This window comes from Chironomus tepperi, unplaced genomic scaffold, assembly GCF_022539635.2.
Source record: "Chironomus tepperi strain 1889 unplaced genomic scaffold, CSIRO-AGI_Ctep_v1 contig_85, whole genome shotgun sequence".
Taxonomy (NCBI): Eukaryota; Metazoa; Arthropoda; class Insecta; order Diptera; family Chironomidae; genus Chironomus; species Chironomus tepperi.
In genome coordinates this window covers 3,790,812-3,813,273 of record NW_027226207.1, presented here as the reverse complement: position 1 = coordinate 3,813,273, position 22,462 = coordinate 3,790,812, and the positions used below count along the sequence as shown (strand labels likewise).

Below are 22,462 nucleotides of genomic sequence, written 5' to 3'. Positions count from 1 at the left end.
TGGATGACTATTAATAAATATATATGAAAAAAACTATCAAGGACGGAAAATAACGAATTGTTAAAGTTTATTAACCTTTAAAATAATGAAAAATTCTAGAAGTGGAAATAAAAAGTTCTTTTATATAAAAAGGGACTTCATGGAGATTTAGTTCTATTATGAAATTGTTTGAGAAGGGACAATTATTGCCTATAACGATAAAATATCGTATGATCACTCACAAAAAATGCCCATTGAATTGAAAATGGTTGAATTTTTCTAAATTATAATGCTTTTGTTAACAGCATCCGGTACCAAAATCTGCATCGAAACTAGAAATTCAATGCTTATGGCATTCATAAACAAATCGGCTCTTTTGATTTGTATTTTATGGCGCGAAGCTTTTTTTTTGCTCGATTCTAGATTTTTATCCTTGCATTTTTATGAAGTTCATTGTAAATATCCAGTTTATCAATGGTGTTTATTGACGTAATAGAAAATCATTTGAATAAGTCTATGAATTACCGAGTTGTTTCTTAAAATAGAAGTCGTTTGACTCCTAGTCGGAGCTATATTAATAATTGAATCGTAACAATATTAGCTGGGGGTTTGTTCTGATCACCTGCTTACGTTTTTACTGTCGTGAGATTTATTGAACTAATTTCCTTCAAATACAAACTTGTATTTCTTCTCAAACTGCAAACGCGGATCTTTGATCTAATTGCAATTTGAATTTCTATTCTAACGGCGGTTGAAGATTTGAATTTTATTGAAAGAGACAGAACAAAGTGAAGTTGGCTTTGACTTTATTTACAATTTAAATTGAAATTAAATTTATTGAAAAATTTAAGATTTTAGTAGTTTAAAGTGTGTTTAAGGATAATAAGCAGTTACAACTACATTGTAAGTATTGAAAGAACGAGAAGTAAATAAAAGATATTGAAAAATCAGTGAAATAGTGCATTATTTTAGAAATTTTAATCCTTACTTGAAATAATTAGAAAAAACATTGAAATTATTGATAATCCTAAGATTGCTGAATATTTAAGCTAGTATTACCTCTTAATATCACTCAGCCTATCAGATTCACAACAAAAACAATCCAAGATGACTTCCAGCAACACACGAAAACATTTATTTTTAAAAACTTCTCCATCGAAATTTTATAAATGCAGTTTTAAACAACCTATGCTCTTACAATTGCAAGCATAAACTGAAAGTTCTCTGGTCACGTCTCGAGTATCATTGAGAAAATAAAATGTCTCATCAAAAAAAGAAGAAAAGTTCATTGACTGTAGATTTTTATAAGACTTATCAGACAGCATAGCCAGACTATTGTGGAGTATCGTACGGAAAAACCTTCACTTTTGGCTAAATCAAAATAAGCTTGATGAAAAATATCATGAGAATCAACTATTATTATAATATACGATTATATCTTTTAAGAATACAAGGTGTGACTGGAAATTTGTGTTAGAAAAAAAAGAGCTATATCCCAAGGACATCCAGTTAGAATTCGAATTAGTTTGCATTTTAAATTATATCAAATGAAAAACCTGAATGTCTCACATCATTTTAATATTTTTATTATTTTAATAATCTCTGACTTTGTCAAATACATAAAAAAGTCATCATCTAGAGTCAACAATTTGCATCAGCAAGCATAGACATGAGAATGTACATTATTTTGGCAAAGAAACCATTTTTTTTCGCGCGTCCTTTTCCCGTTCATCGACCTCTACATCACGATGTGAAATCAAAAATAATTATGTATGAAAAAAAGCAGAATCGCATGTATGGTGATTGTACATATGAAAAAAAAAAAATTAAAAGTAGTTCACGAAAAAAGAGTTGCATAGTCAGCTCTTTATTTATTTTTTTTTTTTTTTTTTTTACATAATGGAAGAAAAGTCAGTCAGCCAAATATAAAGGTAATAAAGGTACATAGAAGCGCGTGAATTTACTTGTGTATTGTAAAGCTTACCAAGTACCTAAGAGAAGAATGAAATTGTAAAAGAAGAACATACATGCATTTGTATGTTACAGCTCTCAATATTTCGGTATATATTTTCCACAACTTCCACAGAGACTCCGGCTTGTCCACAAATGATGCTGACTGAGAACATGCAATCGCGATATAAAAATGTAGCACAACAAGCATTTCATATTTTTTTTTTCTTTCTTTTCTCTTCATTGTACGAGCACTAAGAATATATCTTTATGCTATGAAAAATCTTCCTTAAGAATTTCTTGACCCAAAAAAAAAAAAAAAAAGCTAAAGAGAAAGATCTTATATAATAAATTTATACTTTTATTAGCTCAATTTCCTACAGTAATTGCTCATATGTGAGCCAATGCATCGGTCTGGGTCATTCTTTGAGCAATCGGACAATAAGACTTACAATGAGAGTTAATGATGTGGCATGAAAGTGGGATAAATGGAATGAATAATTTTTCTCAAGTAGTTTTGGACTTGTTTTTGTGTATTTGAGGTTTGATAGGAGTTGTTGGTGATTTAGGGACTTGGAGTTGATGTATTATTGAATGGAAAGTGAAATGATGGAAATGTAGACTAGGATGATTGGTTACTCTAGAATTTTAGTAAGATCCAAACAGTTTTAGGAGAAATTGAAGTAGGTTTGGAAAGCTAAATTCAGTGTTAGACGTTCCCTAAGCACAATGATGAACATAGGTACGCTCCAGCCAAGGGGTGAGCAGGTATGGTGCATCGATATCACAAAAGCCACTTCAAACTCTAAATTTCAATTTTCTTTACACCTAGAGTCATTAAACTTGCATCTAATAAATTTTTAGAGTCTCTAACCCCAAACACCTGTCCTAGTTAGCCATCTCATTGTACAAATCATTAAAAAGTCAACCACAAATCTCATGACCAACTTAATTCCTACTAAATGCGCTTCCTCACAGTCAGCTCGTATGGGAAGAGAAAATATAAAAACATTCAGCATGTCGTACATGTCTGCTTACTGCAATTCTACAATGATCATTCTCTCTCCCATACGATTTAGTTATTCGCACGCGCCTCAAATTGCTATCGCTGTTCTATTATTGTAACGGTAATTAAGTAAAAAAGAGAGAAATTGTAAATTGTAATTTCTACTATTTTGTTGCTTTGTAACAAACAAAACTGCAACAATCACCCCCGCATAGAATTGAATTATATAATTGTGTGTATGAGAAAGATATTGTCAGTAGAAAGTAGATCAAATAAATTTATTATGTGACTTCTAAGTTCTTGTTGCTAATACCCAACACGAAGAAAAGACAGAAACGACTGCAGAAATTTATTGAGAGACTTAATACAAAAGCAGTAAATGAATGAATGCTGCTTTTTAGCAATGATGAATCAATAAATACAAAAATTTGCATGCATTAAGGATATTGATGTTGCTATATGATCATTAAATCTGTATAATAAACTGATAAAAAAAGCGCATTGGATGTCCATTAATTTCGATTGAGGGGTAGTAAAGCTAAAGATCAGCATTTGCATTTGACTAATTAGATGATGATAAGGCTGTTGATCTGCAATTTATAAAGGTTCCAATAAAAGAGTTTCCAGAACATTTCGAACAATTAAAAAATAATAATGAGGACAATGCCGAATGAGTTCAACATTGTTCCTGTTCACATTAAAAATTCAATTTTTTGGAACTACCCACAAGTCATGAATAAATTACTCATGCATTTAATACATTTTTGTATTCATACGTCGAGACTCTGCACTTAAAAGATTTAGTTACAATCTAACAAGTCTAACAGAAACTAGTGGAATATTCTGGTTTATGGGTCAACAAGTAGCTTATATACAAAGACTCTTTCAATTGCTTCTAATAATTTTTCCAGTTAATTATTCATTAAATAACACACGTTTACGTGCCATTTAATAATTTATGTAATATTCTTATACTTTAAGAATCTGTTAGAAATGCAGAGCATGGGAAATGGAGTACAATCGGTGGATCAAAGGATGGGTGTGTTAATGAAGGCCATTTCTCTTAGATGTGGATTGTCGCTGATTATCTACACAATTAAAGGTAAGTGCAATGATCATTAAAAACATCAGATAATCAAGGATTCCATCCGAAATTTGAAACCACAACCGTACAAAAAAGTATTATATTCAGAATAGCAAAAATCCACATTCCATTTTGAGGAACGCGATCGCGCATGTTGACAAAAACACACAGAAAATCACCGAGAATATGGAAAAACGAGGGTTGATCGAACTTTTCAATGTTCTATGAAAAATAAGTAAAGACGCAAATCTGACCAGAAAATGTTCTTACGTAAGAATTCATACTGTATGTCGGATGATCGCTATTCCGGTCAGTTAATAATTTATTCACAGGATCCAAAAATTAGAATTTAGGGGAATAATATGTAAATTCACTGGTATTTCCGATTTTTAGTGAGAATTTTGATGCTGTGGTTTGTTTAGCAGTAAGATAAGGCTGCTAAAAGTCAAAGGCAGAAGATTAGGCTTTCCAAAAGGGTCAAACGTGGTCAGCCATAGTAAATTATCAAGAGGCAATCCAGTTCGGAGTAAAATGGCTATAGTCTGCTCCTGCGGCTCACAAATAATGCCAAACAATTAAGGAGAGTAGCTAACTGCTTCTGTATGTAAATCTATAGATATACATGACATAAAATGTGAGAACATCCATAAATTCACCATTTTAAAGACGTCATTTACAAATAATCACTCAATTCTAGATAAAGATACTTAAATGACTGATTTTATAGCTAAACCAAATGATTTTTTGACAATCAAAGCAGTCATTACCCGCCCAAATGATTTATGGCTAGTAACAAGTCACATGGCATGGATTTATTCAAAATATTTCCTCCATCTCTGATTATTATACCACATTTTTGTGCCTAGCAATAATCAGATAATGTAATTAGTTGACAGAGCAACAAGCAAATCTATAAATCTACAAGACATTCTTAAGAAAAAGGCGCCATCATTTAGACACATTCCATATTTGTTTAGAATTTCTAAGAATTATTTTCGCTTTTTCGAGAGTAAAATTAATCAGAAGATTATAAAAGACTATTTTTTGACCTTGAATTCGGATCAGAAGAAAATTGCATAAGTTAGGCAAGTCGTAATGATGTTGACAAACTTTAAATTTAAGAAAAACACCCAAGACGACGATTTTATTCCAGAATAAATGACAGGAATTAAAAACAAATGTTGTGGATGTTCTAAAAATAAACATGATGACGAAATTCCATAAAAGACACATGTTGAAACTGCGTTGTAAGTTAGATATATTTACGATTTCACCTGAACCGACTCAGAAAAAAAAGATAGTGAAAAGACATCTGTAGAACATAAAATAAATTCTCAATGGACTAAGGTCTTTGCATGAAATTTTGCGCACGCGGGACAGTTGTTTACGAAAATTTCCTTAAAAGAGAATTAAGAAAAGATTTTTTGTCTGAATTTTGAAATTATTGGCATGCTCAGACATTAATAAGAATCGTGCCTGTATCTCCTTTAAGAACATTTTTTGAAGAATTCTTTTCATCTATGTAGAATTATAATTGATAGATTGTTCTTGAAATGTGTAGGCATCATTTTTATCGATACGTTAACTGCCTGATGTTTTCTCTTCCTTTTGTATCTGTTGCCTTCTTATATTAGATATACTTCGATTTGAGGATGATGGGGAATTTGATTTTATTCTGACGGTATAGACTTTTGTGTATAAGATCAAGATGTGGTTGAGATTTGGGTAGCTTTTAATTAACAGGAGCAAGTCAGTCACTTGAAGCATAATATGAAGAATCCAAGAAGGAATCATAATTGTACGAGATCATACCTAATTTGGAGTTTTGGGACGATTTAACGTTGGCTTAAGGGATGTGTCAGGAACTTAAGAGGAAGCTGTTGATTGAGTTAGTTTAAGGTCACATCTATGGGAGGCCATGAATCACAATTGATCTGTATAGCCAGCAAAGTAAGTGAGTAAGTCAAGAACTTGAACGATGAAGCAGGAGGCAAAGAGACGAGAGCTACTAAGTTATATGGAATATTGATTGAATGGAATTAAGAATATCACTTTATGTCAGTAGATATATTGATAGTCTGTTCCAAGAAGGTATACTTTCGATTTGTAAGTTCCAGAACTCAAAATGCCATCTTTACATCCAAAACAAAAATAACCAATCAGAACACAAACTAAAAGACTGCCTATTCTTACAACAAAGCATTCAAATTCCAACAAATCTATTTATTGCTTACTTTAACAATCCTCCTGAGAACAGTCACGTACGCCCGTTCTATTGCTCTTCCATTTTCACCCAAAAAAGATTATTATTTTGTAACATCAAGTGTGCGTCTTAAGCACATAACTACCTGAAAGATTTCTATCTATAACGTACATTCCTAATATTTAGACAAAAGGAGCCCCAATAATGGCTTATAACTGAAAAGGACTCGTATGAACATGATTTTGGGTCGAGAAACGTATTGCAAAAGGTGATTGACCTTGTATTGAACAGCCAAATGTTTTTCTTGGAATTTCTTTCTATACTTAATATAAAAAAATACATTTTTTGGTCGTTGTCCTTCGCTCATTTCATTCTTTTCATTTTTTTCCGTAGAATTTCTACACATATTTTTTATCGGGTTCCTCATTAAGTGTTTTGAGGGTAAGATGTGAAACATTTTTCAAGAAAGAATGTGAAAAAATAATAATAAAAATCTATTTGTCATGCTTGATTCTTTCATCAACACAAAACACCAAAAAAATACTGAGAACTAACAAAATATTCTCAAGAAATTAAGAATCAAGATGATGCAATCTGGAGAAATAGAATTATATATTTTTTGTTGTGTATATATATCCACATTTGAGTTATCGAATATGTCCGACAAAGTTCCTTGTCACACAAGTATGCACACAGAAAATATAAAAAAATCAAGTAATTTCAATGCTGAGACAAGAAATGAAATTTTTTTTTGCAAGAATGAAGATGTTCTGCATTTATAAAACTAATACCACTGCTATATTTTGAGAATGTCGAGAATATAAATGAATATATTCAAGACATTATCTAATTGATATTTAATGATCACAATGAATTTTAACACGACAACACAACTGATTGCAATTTTTTTTGTGTGGTTCCAATTTGATGGAGGTCTACGAGTTGAATTGTGTTGGTTTTGAGAGATTTTGGTGTCAAAAGTTTAGATTTTGAATTTTTGAAAACCGTTATTGAATATTTTAAGATCGTTATTTTTCAAATATTCTTTGACCGTTTTTCAAAAATATCCTTTGAATGCCACATTTGAAAATTTTTTGACCGTTACATTTCAAATTTATTTATTTGATATTTTAGAAGAATTTCTTGAGCTATTTTCAAATCCTCAAAATCCGTTATTTTTCAAATCAAGTAAATTTCGCAATTTTCATTAGAATTTTCCAATTCAAGAACTCCCAGCAATTTTTTTTTATTTCTTATTCTTGCCGCTCGTCTCATTCGCTTCTCATTTATTTATTTATTTAATTTGTGACCACTGTAAGACAATGACCCAAAAAGCAAGATGAAATATGATATATCTAACAATCAAATGAAAATCTTTTTTTTTGCGCGAGATTGAAGCATATGAAAAGAATTGGATTTAAATATTTGACATTGTTGCATATTCTCATGCTCTTTCCTTTAATATTTTTTTTATCGTGATTCCGTTGATGATTCTTGTTGCTATTGTCAAAAAAATAAGAATTGAATAAATTTTCAATGGCGTTCTGAAGAAAAAAAGGAACTCACGGGAAGGGTGATTTGAAAGACAAAAATTAAATATGTGAAAAATTGCTTAAGATTTCTATCCAGTTTTTGGGAAATATTTTTTTAGCAACTTGTATCGGCTGCATGGGAATGTTAGACATTGTATTTATTATAATTTTTAAATGCCACACTCATTATTGCATTTGTAAGATAAATTGGATTTAAATTCTTAAAGTTTTTTTATGGAATGTTCTAGAACAAATTATATCCAGGATGGTGTGCGTCATTATACATGAACAATGACGGTTTAATGAATTATGGTTCATTAGACTTTTCATGAATAGTTTTGTACTAAGGAATAGAGAATTATCGGATCAGAACTGAATTTATAGTATCTAGTCATGTAAACACAGTCTAATCTATCAATCTGTAAATGACGGCGCCTATAACCGAGCAGATAGACAACAAGCTACAAAATCTCTCCATATTGAGGACGTGGGTTCGATTCTCACCAAGATCTAAACTCCAAATTAATAAACAAACATGACACTACCAAAATAAGCATAGATTTCTTGAGAAACAAAAACTAAAAAAAAATTCCCAAATCACACCTTAAAGAATATAGTCGTGTACAACCATGACAGAGATCAATTTAATGACGATTAATTATAAAATAGATGACAGCTTACGATTTTTATAATCTCATTTAAATATACCTAAAAATAGTATGCAAAACATGACTTGCCTATTATTTTAATAAATAGGTCATTAAACTAATTCAAAAACATTCAAATAAGAATCTTGACATGTTCTATTGTGGTGGTGGATGAGTCGATGGATGGGAATTTGTTTAAGATGGTTCTTGTAAGTGTGCTAGAGATTGAATCGAGTCTAATTGTTACAAATTAGGCAAACCAAAGTGCATGAAAACATTGTATAGCAGTGTTGGACAAACTGTGTGTCGTGGTACAACTTGGTGGTAAGACATGACCAGAGTTTCAAGTCGACTTGGATTTTGTATGGAAAACTCGACTAGAGTCGATTTCGACTTCTAACTCAACCCATAACCAAAAACCACACACGACATACGTATCGTGACACACTATTCAGACAACACTGTTTTATCAGAACACAACAACAACACCACATCAGTTCAGCTCACATCAAAATTATCCTCACCTTGATTTTCTCAACAAAATCCCGCCGTCTCGTTATAGACATTTTGATTTAGCCGAACAAACTATAAAAAGATCCAAATCAAATCCAAGGTCACACGTAGAACTGACACCACCATGTATATATTCTCTTTTTTAGCGACGCAAATCTGACTGCTCAGAAACAGCAAACTTTGAGGAAGAAGAAGTCGAAAAAAGATTTTTTTTTGTTGTTCAATAAAGCAACAACAAGAAGAAATCTTCTGACTGCTTCTAAAAGGGACTGCAAAAAAAAAAAGATATATCGAAAGTGAAAGTTCATAAGGTAAAGGATTTGAGCATTGTCGTTATATAAAAGAAAGAGAATGAATGCTGGATTGGATCTTCCGTGCATCATTATTGACTTTCCTGTACGATTTTTCAGCCATTAAACACCTTCATAATGATAAATTATTTTTATATCCACAATTTTTTTTTTTCTTTTGTTTCTTCTTATATCCCATAACAAATAAGAAAGCTGCTGCCGCGTTAACGTCTTTCGACCAGACAGTTGTATAATCTTGAATTAAAAATAATTTAGCATATTTATGTGTCTACTATTGTGGGTTCTTTGACCTCATCGTGAAGCACAAAACCAAAGAAGAACAGAAAGAAGAAAATAAAATAAAAAAAAATTGGAGAAAACCGAACCGCATGCATTTTTTGTTCAACTTACCTTCGCAGATGCATGTGGACATTTATGTTGTTTTGTCTTCAATGTTTTCTTGCTTTACATTCTTTAGTTCTGTTCTTTTTCGTTGTTTTTTTCGTTCTTCTTCAACAAAGAATGCATGCGACTTTTTATAGCAAAAGCTTGACGATCATCACTGATGAGACATTGATGCACGTGGCGCACTATAGATGAATAAAAATTACAGGTTCTACTGTCTTACTGGAAGCGAGTTAGTTGCTAATCACTTGACAAACTTGTACTAAACAGTCTAGTCTTTTTATGACTCGAAAATTACTGTTAAAAATAGAATTTCCTTGGCTATTGTATATTTAAAAGGAGGAAGGACAAAGATATTTTTATTATTATTAAGCCGGTTGTGCACAAAAAAAGAAGAAGTTTATGACATTGAAAAATCAAGCTATGAATTGGCAGTGAATAATTTATTCAAATATTCTTCAGAATTTATTGCATAACTTAATGAATATTCGTCTGACTTCTTTAATTTATGGGTTTTAGATTGAATTTTATTGTTATTAGTGATTCTCTTGGATGCACTGGTAGTAAAATATGATTCCTGAGTAACAAAATGTTGTCGTCAAGGTACTGCACTGCAATGCTAAGTTACCATGTTGCAAGTCATTGCAACGTCACCATGTTGCAAGACACTGCAATGTCACCATGTAGCAAGGACCTGTGACACCGTCATGTTGCGAGACACTGCAATGTCACCATGTGACAAGGCAATGTTACGTCTCTATGTGGCAAGGTACTGTAACATAACCATGTTGCAAGGCACTGCAACATTGCATTGTTGCAAGGCACTGCGACATCGTCATGTTGCAAGGCACTGCTACGTCGCCATGTTGCAAGGGACTGCAACGTCGCCATGTTGCAAGTCACTGTGACATCGTCATGCGAGGCACTGCAACGACGCCATGTAATAAGACACTTCGGGAAATCGTTAAAACCTACGAAATAGCAATAGTCTGAACTATTTATTTATTTAATATTCTTCACACTCCATTAAACTTTTCGCGCCAATTTCAAACAAAACAGACATTTTTTATTGCCTATTCAACAACCATAAGCACCACCATCACTGAATTCTCAACATTCCTAATTAATTTATTCATTTTTAACATCTATCTGTTTTCTCACACCTGTTCTTTACGACAGAAGATTTCGTCCATGCTAATGACACTATAACGAGATAAGAAATGAGATAAAGAGACCACAGCTGAAAAGTAAATGATCCTTTAACAATTTAAAACTCAATAAAATAATGCTTAAAATGATTAAAAATTTATTTTTAGCAAATCTAAAGTCATTTAGACGAAAAAATTGAACGTCTTCTTAAAATGCACGTCGACCATAAGTAATAAAAATAAATTAAGCGTAAATGGGATCTTAATTCGTTATTTGCATACGCTCAATGAGAATCGAGAATAAAAAATTCTTGATGTAATAAAAATATAATCATTTTTGAGTATCATATGGGCAGTAGCTTAATTGAGTATATAGTTGTAGCTGAATTAAAGTCATGAGGTCAATTAAATTATTTGCTAAATTCTTTGATTTTTATAAATTCCACACGAATAGATTTAATAGATGTTGTTAAAGTCGAATTAAATTCTTTTTTAGTGTGTCTATTACACTAGATTCGTGTCTAGACGTTCAAAGTTTTTGTTATGGATGAAGCTTATGATTGACTTATGCTTGACGTCATAATTTGTTTAGGAATGGAATTCAGTTTTATGTTGAATTCATAAAATATTTTGAAAGGTAAACCTTATTTTAAAATTCGTTAAAAATTTGAATTTTTGAAAATCGTTAAAAATTTAAAATTCTAATAACTGTTAAAAATTAAAATTTTGAAAACCGTTGAAAAAATTTCAAATTTTTGAAATTGATTGAAATTTTTGAAAATTCAAAAAACCGTTAAAAGTCAAAATTGTATTCTGAAAATAAAAATATTCTCAACCTGAAAAACAAATTCACAACATAAAATAAACACAAAACAACAGAAAACTTTCTTATTCTCATTTTAAAGTTCATGAAAGCATATTTGTGAGAGTTAGACTTCATTTTTATTGGTGCAACAAAGTTCTGATTTTTTTTTTCTATTTTTAAACTTTTTACCCTATTTTAAAACTTTTTTCGTCAAGACTTTAATTATTTATTTCCTTTTTCATTCTTTTGTATTAAATTTAGTCATAATTTCAATTTATTTTTTTCTTTCATCAAAAAAATTCTTTATGTATAGGCAATTTTTTCGCAATTTCTTTTATTCATTCTTCATTAACAAAAATATATTTTTTTAAATGTTTTTATTTGTTTCTTTATTATTACTTTTTTTTTAAAGTTTGAACAAGCTTCTTTCCAGAGAAACTATAGTATTATCATTTTTCAATCTTCTTCTTCTGCTTTATCTCCTTTTCTTTGTCTTATTATAAAAGCTTTCATTAGTGTTTTTTGGTGGACGAAGAGCTTTTGTGGTGAGCTTTTGATTGTTTTTTAGGATAATATATTTGAATTCTTAATATATTTTTTTTGGAATTTTTTATTGATTTGTGATGTTTTTAATGCTTATTAGCTGATACACTTTATTCATTAGTGCATAATGTCATTAGCAGCACTAGGTTTAAAATAAGCTAACAATATATATTTTAAGCAGAGTTCTGACACTTATAAGCTTTCAAATTCCTATGTCAATAGTACAAAGACTAGCTTTACAGTTGCGCAAGTCTGCGCCAATCTTAAAGGCGCAATATTGCGCATCAATCTATCTCTTCTTCACTCTACTTTTACGTTTTTAAATTTTTAAAAAATGTGTAATATCATTAAAAATTCCTATTCTGAATAAATAATTGAGTTGCCTACTAGAAAATGATTTTATAAATCAAATATGTACATAGCTAAGCTGCCTAAGTTGATTACTTAGTGGATGTTGTCTTTAAAAGATTTCTTATATATTTTTTTTCATAAATAGTAAATGTGATGTAGTAAAGTAATAAATAGGATAAAGTATACCGTACCCTCTTCCTACCCCCAAAAATAATCAAATAATCCATCAAAAGCTCACAACAAGAACCTCCCAATGTCCACCCAATTTAATTAATAATTTATCCTAGTCCTTATAAGGAAAAAAAGCAATATTATGAAAAGCTTTTCGAATAAATAGTTTAATTTTTTTCCTTAACCTCCAAAAATTTTTCTCATTCATTTTTCAATTCTTTTTTTTACGTTAGTAAAGCTCACGAACAGCTTTCATTATTTAAAAGAAAAAAAAAATTAGCAAACACTTTCATCCTAAAAAAGCTTCCTTTTCAATAAGCAAATATAATTTTCATAGACATAATTTTCTATACTAATTCCCTTAAAATAATCGCGCACGCCTTTTGATATCATTTCGCTTCCATTGTGGCATACGATAAAACTCGGTCCTTGTGCACTGTTTTGAATGTGTGAAAATAATCAATAAGTATTCATTTAAATTCAAAAAAAGCTCATCTTACCCCACAAATCGCCTCAAATTCAGTATCTGATAAGTGACGCTCTAAATTACAACGATCAACATCAGCAGGCAATCTGTAGTTTGTGATTAATAGCAAATGATAAGGATAGATTTTAGCTGGCTCGTGTACAAGTATCGAGTGAGCCATGTTTGGCAAGGATCTCCTAACTAGTCCCGATTGTCCACCATATTGATTGTAAATTGCACCTGAATATGTACTTGATGCTGGAATATCGGCACCTAATGCTCGTCTATCACCGTCCGTAATTGATCCATCCACGGAAACTATTTGATATTAAAAAATAACGGATTTTTAGAATTTGAAAAATAACGAACTTTTAAAGTTCAAAAATAACAAATTTTGGTAAGAAACTTACTATCCGATTTTCCGCACGAAAACTCTGTGCTGTGCGTTTTATCTACTAATGGTCCAAAGGAAAAGTCCTGTTGAAAATGAAATAAAATTGATTTTATTTACTTTCGCTGTTTATTACGTAAATAAATGAATAGTAAATTTTTCCATTAGAGCTTGAAATTGGATGTGCATGATTTGATTGTAAATATTAAGTCAGTTAACGAAAATGTTTGAGATTCTCAATGTCAAAACATTTGCAATTCGTGAATTACACTTGAAAAAATTATCAGTTCGAGTTCAAAAAGTTGTTGATTGTTTGCCTACTTGACTTTATAAATAGATCTATAGAAAATGTCAAAATATTTTTAAAAAGATTCGTCGACCTTGGATGTAGTAATACATTTTTAAATGCAGGAATACTCAAAATATATAATTTGAGACGATTCTAAGCTAAAATTCATAAATAATACTAGAATTATAATTAATCACTTCCGATTCTAGACATGATATTGTATTACAATACAGCAAATGAGAACTCACAGATACTTTGTGATGATTGAATTTATTTATACCTTTTTTACTCTTCTTAGATATCAAACTCGTGCACTTCACACGTCTCGGAATGAAGTGAAACATTTCTCATCAAAGCTTTAAATTTCTAAACAAGACGAAAAATTCACATTCTTTCAAACTCTAATGTTTATATACATCAATATATCTAAGAATGATAATGATTAGTCTATTTGCATTCATGAAACCTTAACCGATAACTAAAATACCAAAACAACACCATACGCTATTAAAAATTATGGTTTTATAATAAACAAAACGTGCAATAATTCAATAATAATATTTAGATATTCAGAGAAATGATTTATTTTGCATTTTTTGGACGGAAACATGCTTTAATTAATATTATGTTTTGATCATTAAAGTTGAGTGTTCGGAACAAGGTTGATTTGATTTATTTTTGCGGAATAGTAGAAGTTTGCTGGATGTTTACTGAATCTTCAAATCTAAGTTGGCTTTTAAGTCAAAAATTCGTTAATTGTCAAAATATTTGAATTTGTCCCGCACTTTTTCTCAAGTATTTGTTTACAAATTGTGTTTTGTGATCAAATTGAACCAATTAATACTGTTTATTGTTATAAAATAGGATTATTAAACTTAATTGTAATGAAATCATGGAAATAATAGAATTCTAGACAACAGATTGTCTTTGAGGTGAGTTAAAAGTGATTTAACTAATGTTTAATCAAAGTAAACATTCAAAAAAACCAGCAATAATTAAGTGTGGACTGATTTCAGAGCCTATACAGTCCCAGAGTCATTTAATCTGTTCAATACATCGAAATCCCCAACAACATCCATTTAACAACAAAAACAAATCAAACATCCATAAAAAATTCCAATAATCTCAATAAAAATGACGTAAGTAATTAACTTTAGCATTTTATTATGTTTACAAGTCAAACGTGCTTGCAAATCATTAATCATTAATTACCCCTCAACGTGCAAAGAGAGCAAAAAACTGCTGCCGATGAAAGAAACACGTCATGAATCATATAAATCATATTCAATCATAATTATCATCACAGCATTAATAGACAATTATTATAATTAACTATCAATTACTAAATTGCATTCACATTGCATGCAAATCAATACTACTTAGATATATCATTACAGGCTTCTTTATCATGATCAAATGCACTTCTCATTTCTCTGAATTTTAAAAATAACAGATACATTAAGTAATGAACATAATCACTCTGGCTATAGAAAAGAGTTAATGTAAAATAATAATAAAAAGTCATTTATAAGATAACAAATATGTTCATAATGAGTGAAAGCACAATAAGCACACGGGGCGAAAACGATAATGAAATAATAAGAGGGGGCGAAAATCATAAGACATTTGTTTTTCACGTCATATCACAAACAAAGCTTACAGGAGCACGTTGATCAGATGCCGAGCTACTAAAAGTTTGAGATGGAGTAACAAAACATCCATGACGTTTCTTAACCGAACTCACCGCTATGAATATTATATGTGTGTATGTTTATGTTTAAGATATATATAAATTTGTTATATATTTTGTGAGTAATGTGGTGATGGGCATCAACAAGTATTTTTATATATTTAGAAGTATTTTCGGATGCAGTTAAAGATAAAAAAGGACGGGAAAAGAGAAAAAAAACACAATTAATCTTAACTTATTGTCAACTATTAGAGTAATGTCCTCTTAATGAGGCTAATGAGGTTAGCGCATTTTCCTTAAGAATTTGATACTAGTTTGTTCTGTTTATTTTTAGGTATTTCGATACTAATTCGATCTGAATGGGAGTGATCAAACACTGGATCATACTTATTAAACTGAGTGACTGCTTTAACGATTCTTCAATTGAGAAGTTTACTGGGATGACTAGAACTTACTCTTAAAAGCTACATACATGGAGTAGAACAGTTAAGGAAGAATGTCAGCTTATGCTGTGGACAAATGTAAGTCAGCAGATAAGGTCAGCAATAGGGCTAAATGGAAAGCCTTTTGGAGTATCCTAGGCTCCACATTGGAACATGATTCCAGTGATCAAGTAAGTAAACATTGTTGTAGTAATTAAGAACTTCAGCTCACAGACTGCTTATTCAGATCACAAAGTATTCAAGAACTCCTTTACAATCACTAGAATCAGATCGTCAAGAATTCCGTTACAATCACTCTAATCAAAACTGTCAATCACACTCAGATCTTCTTTATTTCATTTTTTATCAAAACAAGTCCTTATCTTCACAGAAGCTTATCATCAACACTCAAAGAATTTGTTAGTTATTTCTAGAAATTCCTTCTATTCGAATCCAGTCATTTTAAAATGAAATCACTTTGTTTTATCACAAATTTCTCATCGCAAAAAAAGCTTCAAATTATATGGACGTTTGATTAAATATTTGTTTGACGTCTATTGATAACACTTCACACTTTTTAAGTCCAATAGATATTTGAAATAGAGTTGCGCAATGTGAATCATCACTTGTCACTACACTTGCACTAATAACTCAAGGTCAAAGTTAATACTCAATATTGTTAACAGTAATTAGCACTTGATTTGATGGTAATTTACAATTTTCTGTGTCAGGCACTATTTAGTACGGATTTTAGAGTTCTTGATTGAACATCTGTCGATATCACAACCTCGCGAATCGATAGTTTAGCTTTCGATGTCGAACTTCGGTCCGAGACAATGAATACGTGGTTAAAGACATCCAGACAGACAAACAGACAATCCAGATGGATACATGGAACACAAACTCTAATTCCTTCAGGAAAATGCGCTAAAAAATTACTTTTTTCAATGCTAAATTATGTATTAAATGAATAACAAGATGAGATAACAAAGAATTTTAATTCTCCTTTCATAACATAAACACATTCCATAACCAACTAGCTAGATAAATTAGCTTCCTCCAAACAAAAAATTTTTCAATTATTAATGATGTGTTAATCTTCAATTATGACTAAAACTTGTTTATATTTTCAATTCTCACTGAATTGTTTTTGTTTTCAAAACTTACGGAACTATAACCATTACGAATCGATGCTGGGAGAGTTGAATGCTTATAGCCACTTCCTGGCTTTGGTGATCGATATGAATTTATTGCTAGTGGTTTTTAACGTGTTTTTTAAAATATTTTTTGAAGTTTTTTTTAAATTTTTTTCAAAATAATAAGAAAAATTAAGGAAAATAATAAGAGGTGAAAAGTGAAGGGAATTATTTACCATTATAACTATTACCAGCGCCAATAGCACGACCAACTGAACCTCTATAGCTTATGGATCGATCAAACATCTCTTCTTCAAACGGACGTGAGTGATCCAAATTTCTTGATGGACTCGCACCGATCGGACTTTCATATCTAGCATGCGAAAAAAGTGAAAGAATTTCATTAGCAAACTTTAAATTAGAGCAGTGCTGCATAGCAGTTCTATTAATAGGTCAAATAGCTCACCTCATTTTGTATTGTGGCTCTTTCATAGCCGATGGAAAACGTGATGCATTACGTGGATCTAAATTATTTTGCTTCCATATTTTATATTTCTGACGTTCCTTTATATCCTTTAGAATAACTTTACTCATACCGGAATTAATTTTCTTCAATTCCTCCTCTTCCTTCTTTAATTGAGGTTCAATGTTCTCAACATTTTCTGCTTTATCGACTTGATCCTCATCATCTGAGGTATGAACACCCTTATATGAGTCTGAATAACGTCGTCGTCGTTCGGGATCCGTATATGGATACGGCGGTGCCGGAAAATCATCTCGTTCAATTTTTGGCTTTTCGTTAGGATTCGGCTTTTTCGCACCTGGATAGTGACTTAATTCAATTGGTTCCTCATTCATCATAGCCGGACTCTTTGGACGTGGTGTTTCAGCACGAATGCTATCCACTAAAACCTTCATAGCCGAACGACTTCGCGATTGTGGACGCGATGGTGGTCGTCCTGACGACGACACAGCATAATTTGGTCGATGGAAATGAGGCGACACAGGTTTCTTATCATAAGGGTCAATTGGCTTCTTCAATCCAGTTACTTCTTCTGTTAAATAGCTATATGTGTATATTCTGGAAATATCTTCGCCATAAGTTGATGATTGATTATATTCTCGTAGCACTAGACCAGGACTTGTTGTACGATGATACTACAAAAGATTTATCGACATAGAGAAGAAATAGAAGAACAAGAATGGAATGTGAATCACTTAAGTCACTTGAATTATTTTGGATTATTTTGTTATGGATTAACAAACATAAAATAAATAAATGATAATAATGTCTACTCTAAATAGAAAATAATAAGAGTAATAACTCACTTTTCTACCAGAATATGGACTACAAACTGAACCGCTTATACTCGGGGTGTGCGAACGTAATGAAAACTATATGTTGATGTACAGAATGGTCACAAAATAATATATAAAAATATGCATAATACCAAAAAGAAAAGAAAAACGATAATAACAAAATCAAATTTTTAACAGTGTAATAATGATAAGAGTCTACAGGAAAATAAAACATAATAAACTTAATAGCACCATCGTTTAGCACCAAGAAAAAAGGTGAAATCTTATCGAATGAAATATTGTTTGCGAATGTATTGCTCAACTGATAACGATGATGTAAGACTACTCACTTGTATTTCGCTCGCGCTATTGCTTATTCTATCGACTTCTGCAGTTGTGCTGCCATTGAAAATCATTCCATTCTCTGATGGTCCTGGGCCACATCGTGGATGCTAAAATAAATTGTTAAAATACACTTTAGTCACTAATATAGGATGACAATATAAAATTAGGTCATTAACGACCATCCTGACGTAAGAATCTAGTCATCTAGACACATTTGGGTATGTCAACAGCATTTTGCATCTCAATTGACACACCCAAAAAACATTAAACAACACCAACTCACCCAGATTGCCGTTCCTTGAAGATACATTTCCTCGCCATCACCAAATGGATCGCCGCATTTAGAACAGCGAGCGCATGTGGGATGAAAATGATGATTATCGCCAGCTTGTAGAACTTTTCCACTTATATAACGTTCGCAATAAGCGCACTTAACACCAAATGACTTTTGATAATCTTTCTCACAATACGGCTGGCCATCTTTACCCATATATTCGCCACTTAATACTTGACCACATACCATGCAACTATGGATTAAAATAGAATATAGAATAATAGAAAAGAGTTTAACGGATGTGATATTAAGAATCTTACCGGAAGCACCAAATATGCCATTGTCGATCTAATGCAATAAGAGCTTGTCCCTCCTTTAGCTCTGTATTACAACCAGCACAATTATTTGGATCGATATCTTTTGGGCTTGTTGTTTTCTGCAATATTTCATTATGTTGTTGTTGTGCTGTCGCTCTTGTTGGACTAGCATGCTGTTGAGTTATTTGCTTCTGTTTTGGCGCACCACCATCAATACATTTCTCGCATAAAATCTCCTTTCCGGTGTTTGTGACCTTTCGAAAAATCGTTAGTTGTTAAACAAAATATTCATTAAGTATGTCATGTTTGTGCATTCCACGAGAGGTAATTAGGGTGATAATAAGTGCATATTTTAACATTAAAGTAGTACATTGTTTCTTATAATTACCTTACTGCCGGATTCAAAAGGTTGATTACATTTCGTACATGTAAAACATTTCTGATGGTATGTATTACCCATTGTGGATACAACCTCACCTTCTACATATTGCTGACATACGGCACATTTTGTACCATATAGTTTTTGATAATCTACCACACAATAATAAATGTTATCTTTTGCAAAGAATCCACCTGCTGCCAAACTTTTATTGCATGTTACACATTGAAAGCAAGTCTTGTGGAAGTATTTGTCAGTAACCCGTAATACCTCACCGGAACATTTTTTCTGGCATTTTGCACAGTAAATTTTTGTTTTACCTACAAACAGAACAAAAAAGTGATGTAAGAAGAGATGAATATTATTTTTGTGGATCAAAAAGAAGTCAAAAATTATTTAGGTTTATGTGCTGCACAGACAATAATAATAATTGTGACGCGTGGAAGCGTAGAGAACAACTTCATTTTCGGGTATTTTGTATCAAAATCAATTACTTTATTACTTGTGTGTGCGACTTTAAAGTGGATGTCATTTTTTCATTTTAGCCATATATACACAAGCACACATAATGATCGTCATCATCATAATAATAATGAAAACATAATGCTGTTGCTCTTCTGGTCGAAGCGCGCTTACTGCTTTTGTAGTAAAGTATGAACACATCATATTCTATTTTTAGAAGGCATTTACTGTTGCTGCTGAACATTTTTTTTTTATTTTCATTTTATTCATTTTTTTTTGGAATTGATGCTGCTGTCGGGGTTCTGTGTTTGTGTCTCGAAACAAAAAACAACAAACCATTCTCGGTTATTTGCCTTCTCTTTTATAAGTGAATTGGATTCATTATTATGTTTATCGTGGTGCGGTTAATTTAATTCTTATTGGAGTTTGTTGGAGTGTGAGGCTAAATGCAATAAGATTCTTGTTTTTATGGCAATTTGAGGCTTATTATGGATCGTTTGGTTATGATTTCTTGTGTTTCGGAAGGGGTTGAGTGTTTATTTTCGGTTCTAGACTATATTCTGATGAGGAAATAGGCTTGATGATTGTTGATCTGTTTAAGTATTACTATTCCAAGTTCTGGGGTAGCATAGAATGTATTACAGAATTGTATCTGTTGTACAATTCCTTATATAATGTTCTAAACTAACAAGAATGTATTACAGATTTCAAAGATAACAGAATCAGCTCTGTGTTCGTGTATCAGTTGTTATATGCCTTGTTTTAAGTAATGTACTAGGAAGAATGTATTATACGATTGTAAGAAAGTCGATTTAGCTCTGTGATCGTTAATCTATTGTACGGTTTTGATCTAGTCCATTACATACGGTTCTGGATTGGTAAGAATTGAAAATAGAATTAGCTGATGTAGAAATAAGCACTGAGATGGTTGTTCTGTTGTTTTATTATCTGTTTCAAGCTATGAATATTAACAGGATCCACAAATAGCCGAACTGTCTTTGCAATTGTTTAACTGTTGTAAGGTTCTAGTCTACTCCTTTCTTTAAGGTTCTGAACTGTTAAAAATAGAATATACAGTCTGAATATGCAACGCGATCATTGATCTGGTGAACTATCCAATAATTCATATTCTTGTTCAGCTACTATTCACTAGTTTGAAGAATTAGAGTTCATTTCGGACGGTCATTAGAACCTCACAAGTGAACGAACCCAAAAAACATTTCAACAATCCAATTAGAATGTATTGGGCATGATGACATAATTTTATTTTTTTTTTTTTGTGTACTCTTCTTATTAGAATCTTCTCAATACTCAATGTATACAGAATGTCTATATATTTAATTGCTTACTTCACTTTGTAACTATACAGTTCCTCTCTATACTTTATCTAATCGACATGAAAATGCGGTAATATTTCTTCATAATATTGTAGTCATGTGCATACATGTGTAGATATATATGGTATAATTTTTTTTTTTTCTTTCCTTTCCTTCAATAAATATTTTTATGTACATTTCTTCTCTCACACATTTTTACTCGAAAAAAAAAAAATCCGAAAACGCCCAAAGAGAACGCAGGAATGAAAAACTAATTTTGATTGAGATTTTGCTGCATAGATATTGATTTAATTAAAATCACTGAACGTAAAAGGTCATAAAATTTGAACAATGTTTAATCACGGACTATAACACATCATATCACGAGATAAAATTTTCCCATTTAATGAAGGTTTTTTTATTATCGACCGTAGTTTAATCTCACTCCAATAAGAATTTACAATTCTCGTTAATTTTTGCCATTTTACAAGCACACTTTTGTTAATTATAATTCACATCTAGTTGGCGATTATTTATGATCCGTCAAGGTGATTGCAATTGAGTCCAGAAATTTTTTTTTGTGATGTGTCAGATTGCAGATTTCAATGAAGGTACGGGGAAATTTTTTTTTTGATGTTTCGCCATTTTTTCCTGACTTTATATTTTTCAATTTTACTATTTTGTCTTGTAATTGCACTTTTGTGGATGTAATTTGCACTTTCCGCACTCACTTACCCATTTTATAAGAATATTATTCCGTAATTTTTAAACCTCAATTGCTTGTATACTACTGCAAGCGATAAATAAATGAATGAAATTAACTTGAAGATGAGAAAAAAAATCGGTGAATATGCTAAAGATTCGGGAGACGTAACTGAGTGGTGATGATGCTAAAGTGTGCTAAAGTTGTTATTCTGTTTATGATTCAAAAATTGCGATTTTCTTGATTTTTATGCAATTTTTTGACAGAAATTCTGAATTATTCATGAATTTTAATCAAACTTTGAATTCAAATTGTCAAATTTTGACAAAATTTTCAAATAATCGTA

The 22,462-nt window shown here is 31.3% G+C and overlaps 1 protein-coding gene and 1 long non-coding RNA gene across 4 annotated transcripts; one reads left to right on the top strand and one right to left on the bottom strand.

The window, feature by feature from the left end:
• Positions 1 to 756: 756 nt before the first annotated feature.
• LOC139086114 (uncharacterized) lies at positions 757 to 18,579 on the top strand. Its single transcript, XR_011543983.1, has 3 exons — positions 757 to 882; positions 3,917 to 4,037; positions 15,798 to 18,579. It is a non-coding gene; the product is annotated as an uncharacterized lncRNA (long non-coding RNA).
• Positions 11,642 to 22,301, bottom strand: Unc-115a (Uncoordinated 115a). 3 transcript variants are annotated; one of them, XM_070634432.1, is made up of 12 exons: positions 22,149 to 22,301; positions 19,645 to 19,955; positions 19,260 to 19,510; positions 18,949 to 19,192; positions 18,671 to 18,772; positions 18,351 to 18,416; positions 17,488 to 18,179; positions 17,258 to 17,394; positions 17,053 to 17,138; positions 13,504 to 13,570; positions 13,128 to 13,411; positions 11,642 to 13,063 (listed from the first exon to the last, which is right to left on the bottom strand). In XM_070634432.1, exons 1-12 carry the CDS (start codon positions 22,150 to 22,152, stop codon positions 12,989 to 12,991), a joined length of 2,319 nt encoding a protein of 772 aa, XP_070490533.1. In that variant the 5' UTR covers positions 22,153 to 22,301; the 3' UTR covers positions 11,642 to 12,988. The 3 variants fall into 3 exon arrangements, with proteins under 3 accessions (XP_070490533.1, XP_070490534.1, XP_070490535.1); XM_070634433.1 differs by lacking the exon at positions 17,053 to 17,138 and adding an exon at positions 15,434 to 15,519; XM_070634434.1 differs by lacking the exon at positions 18,351 to 18,416.
• Positions 22,302 to 22,462: the final 161 nt, after the last annotated feature.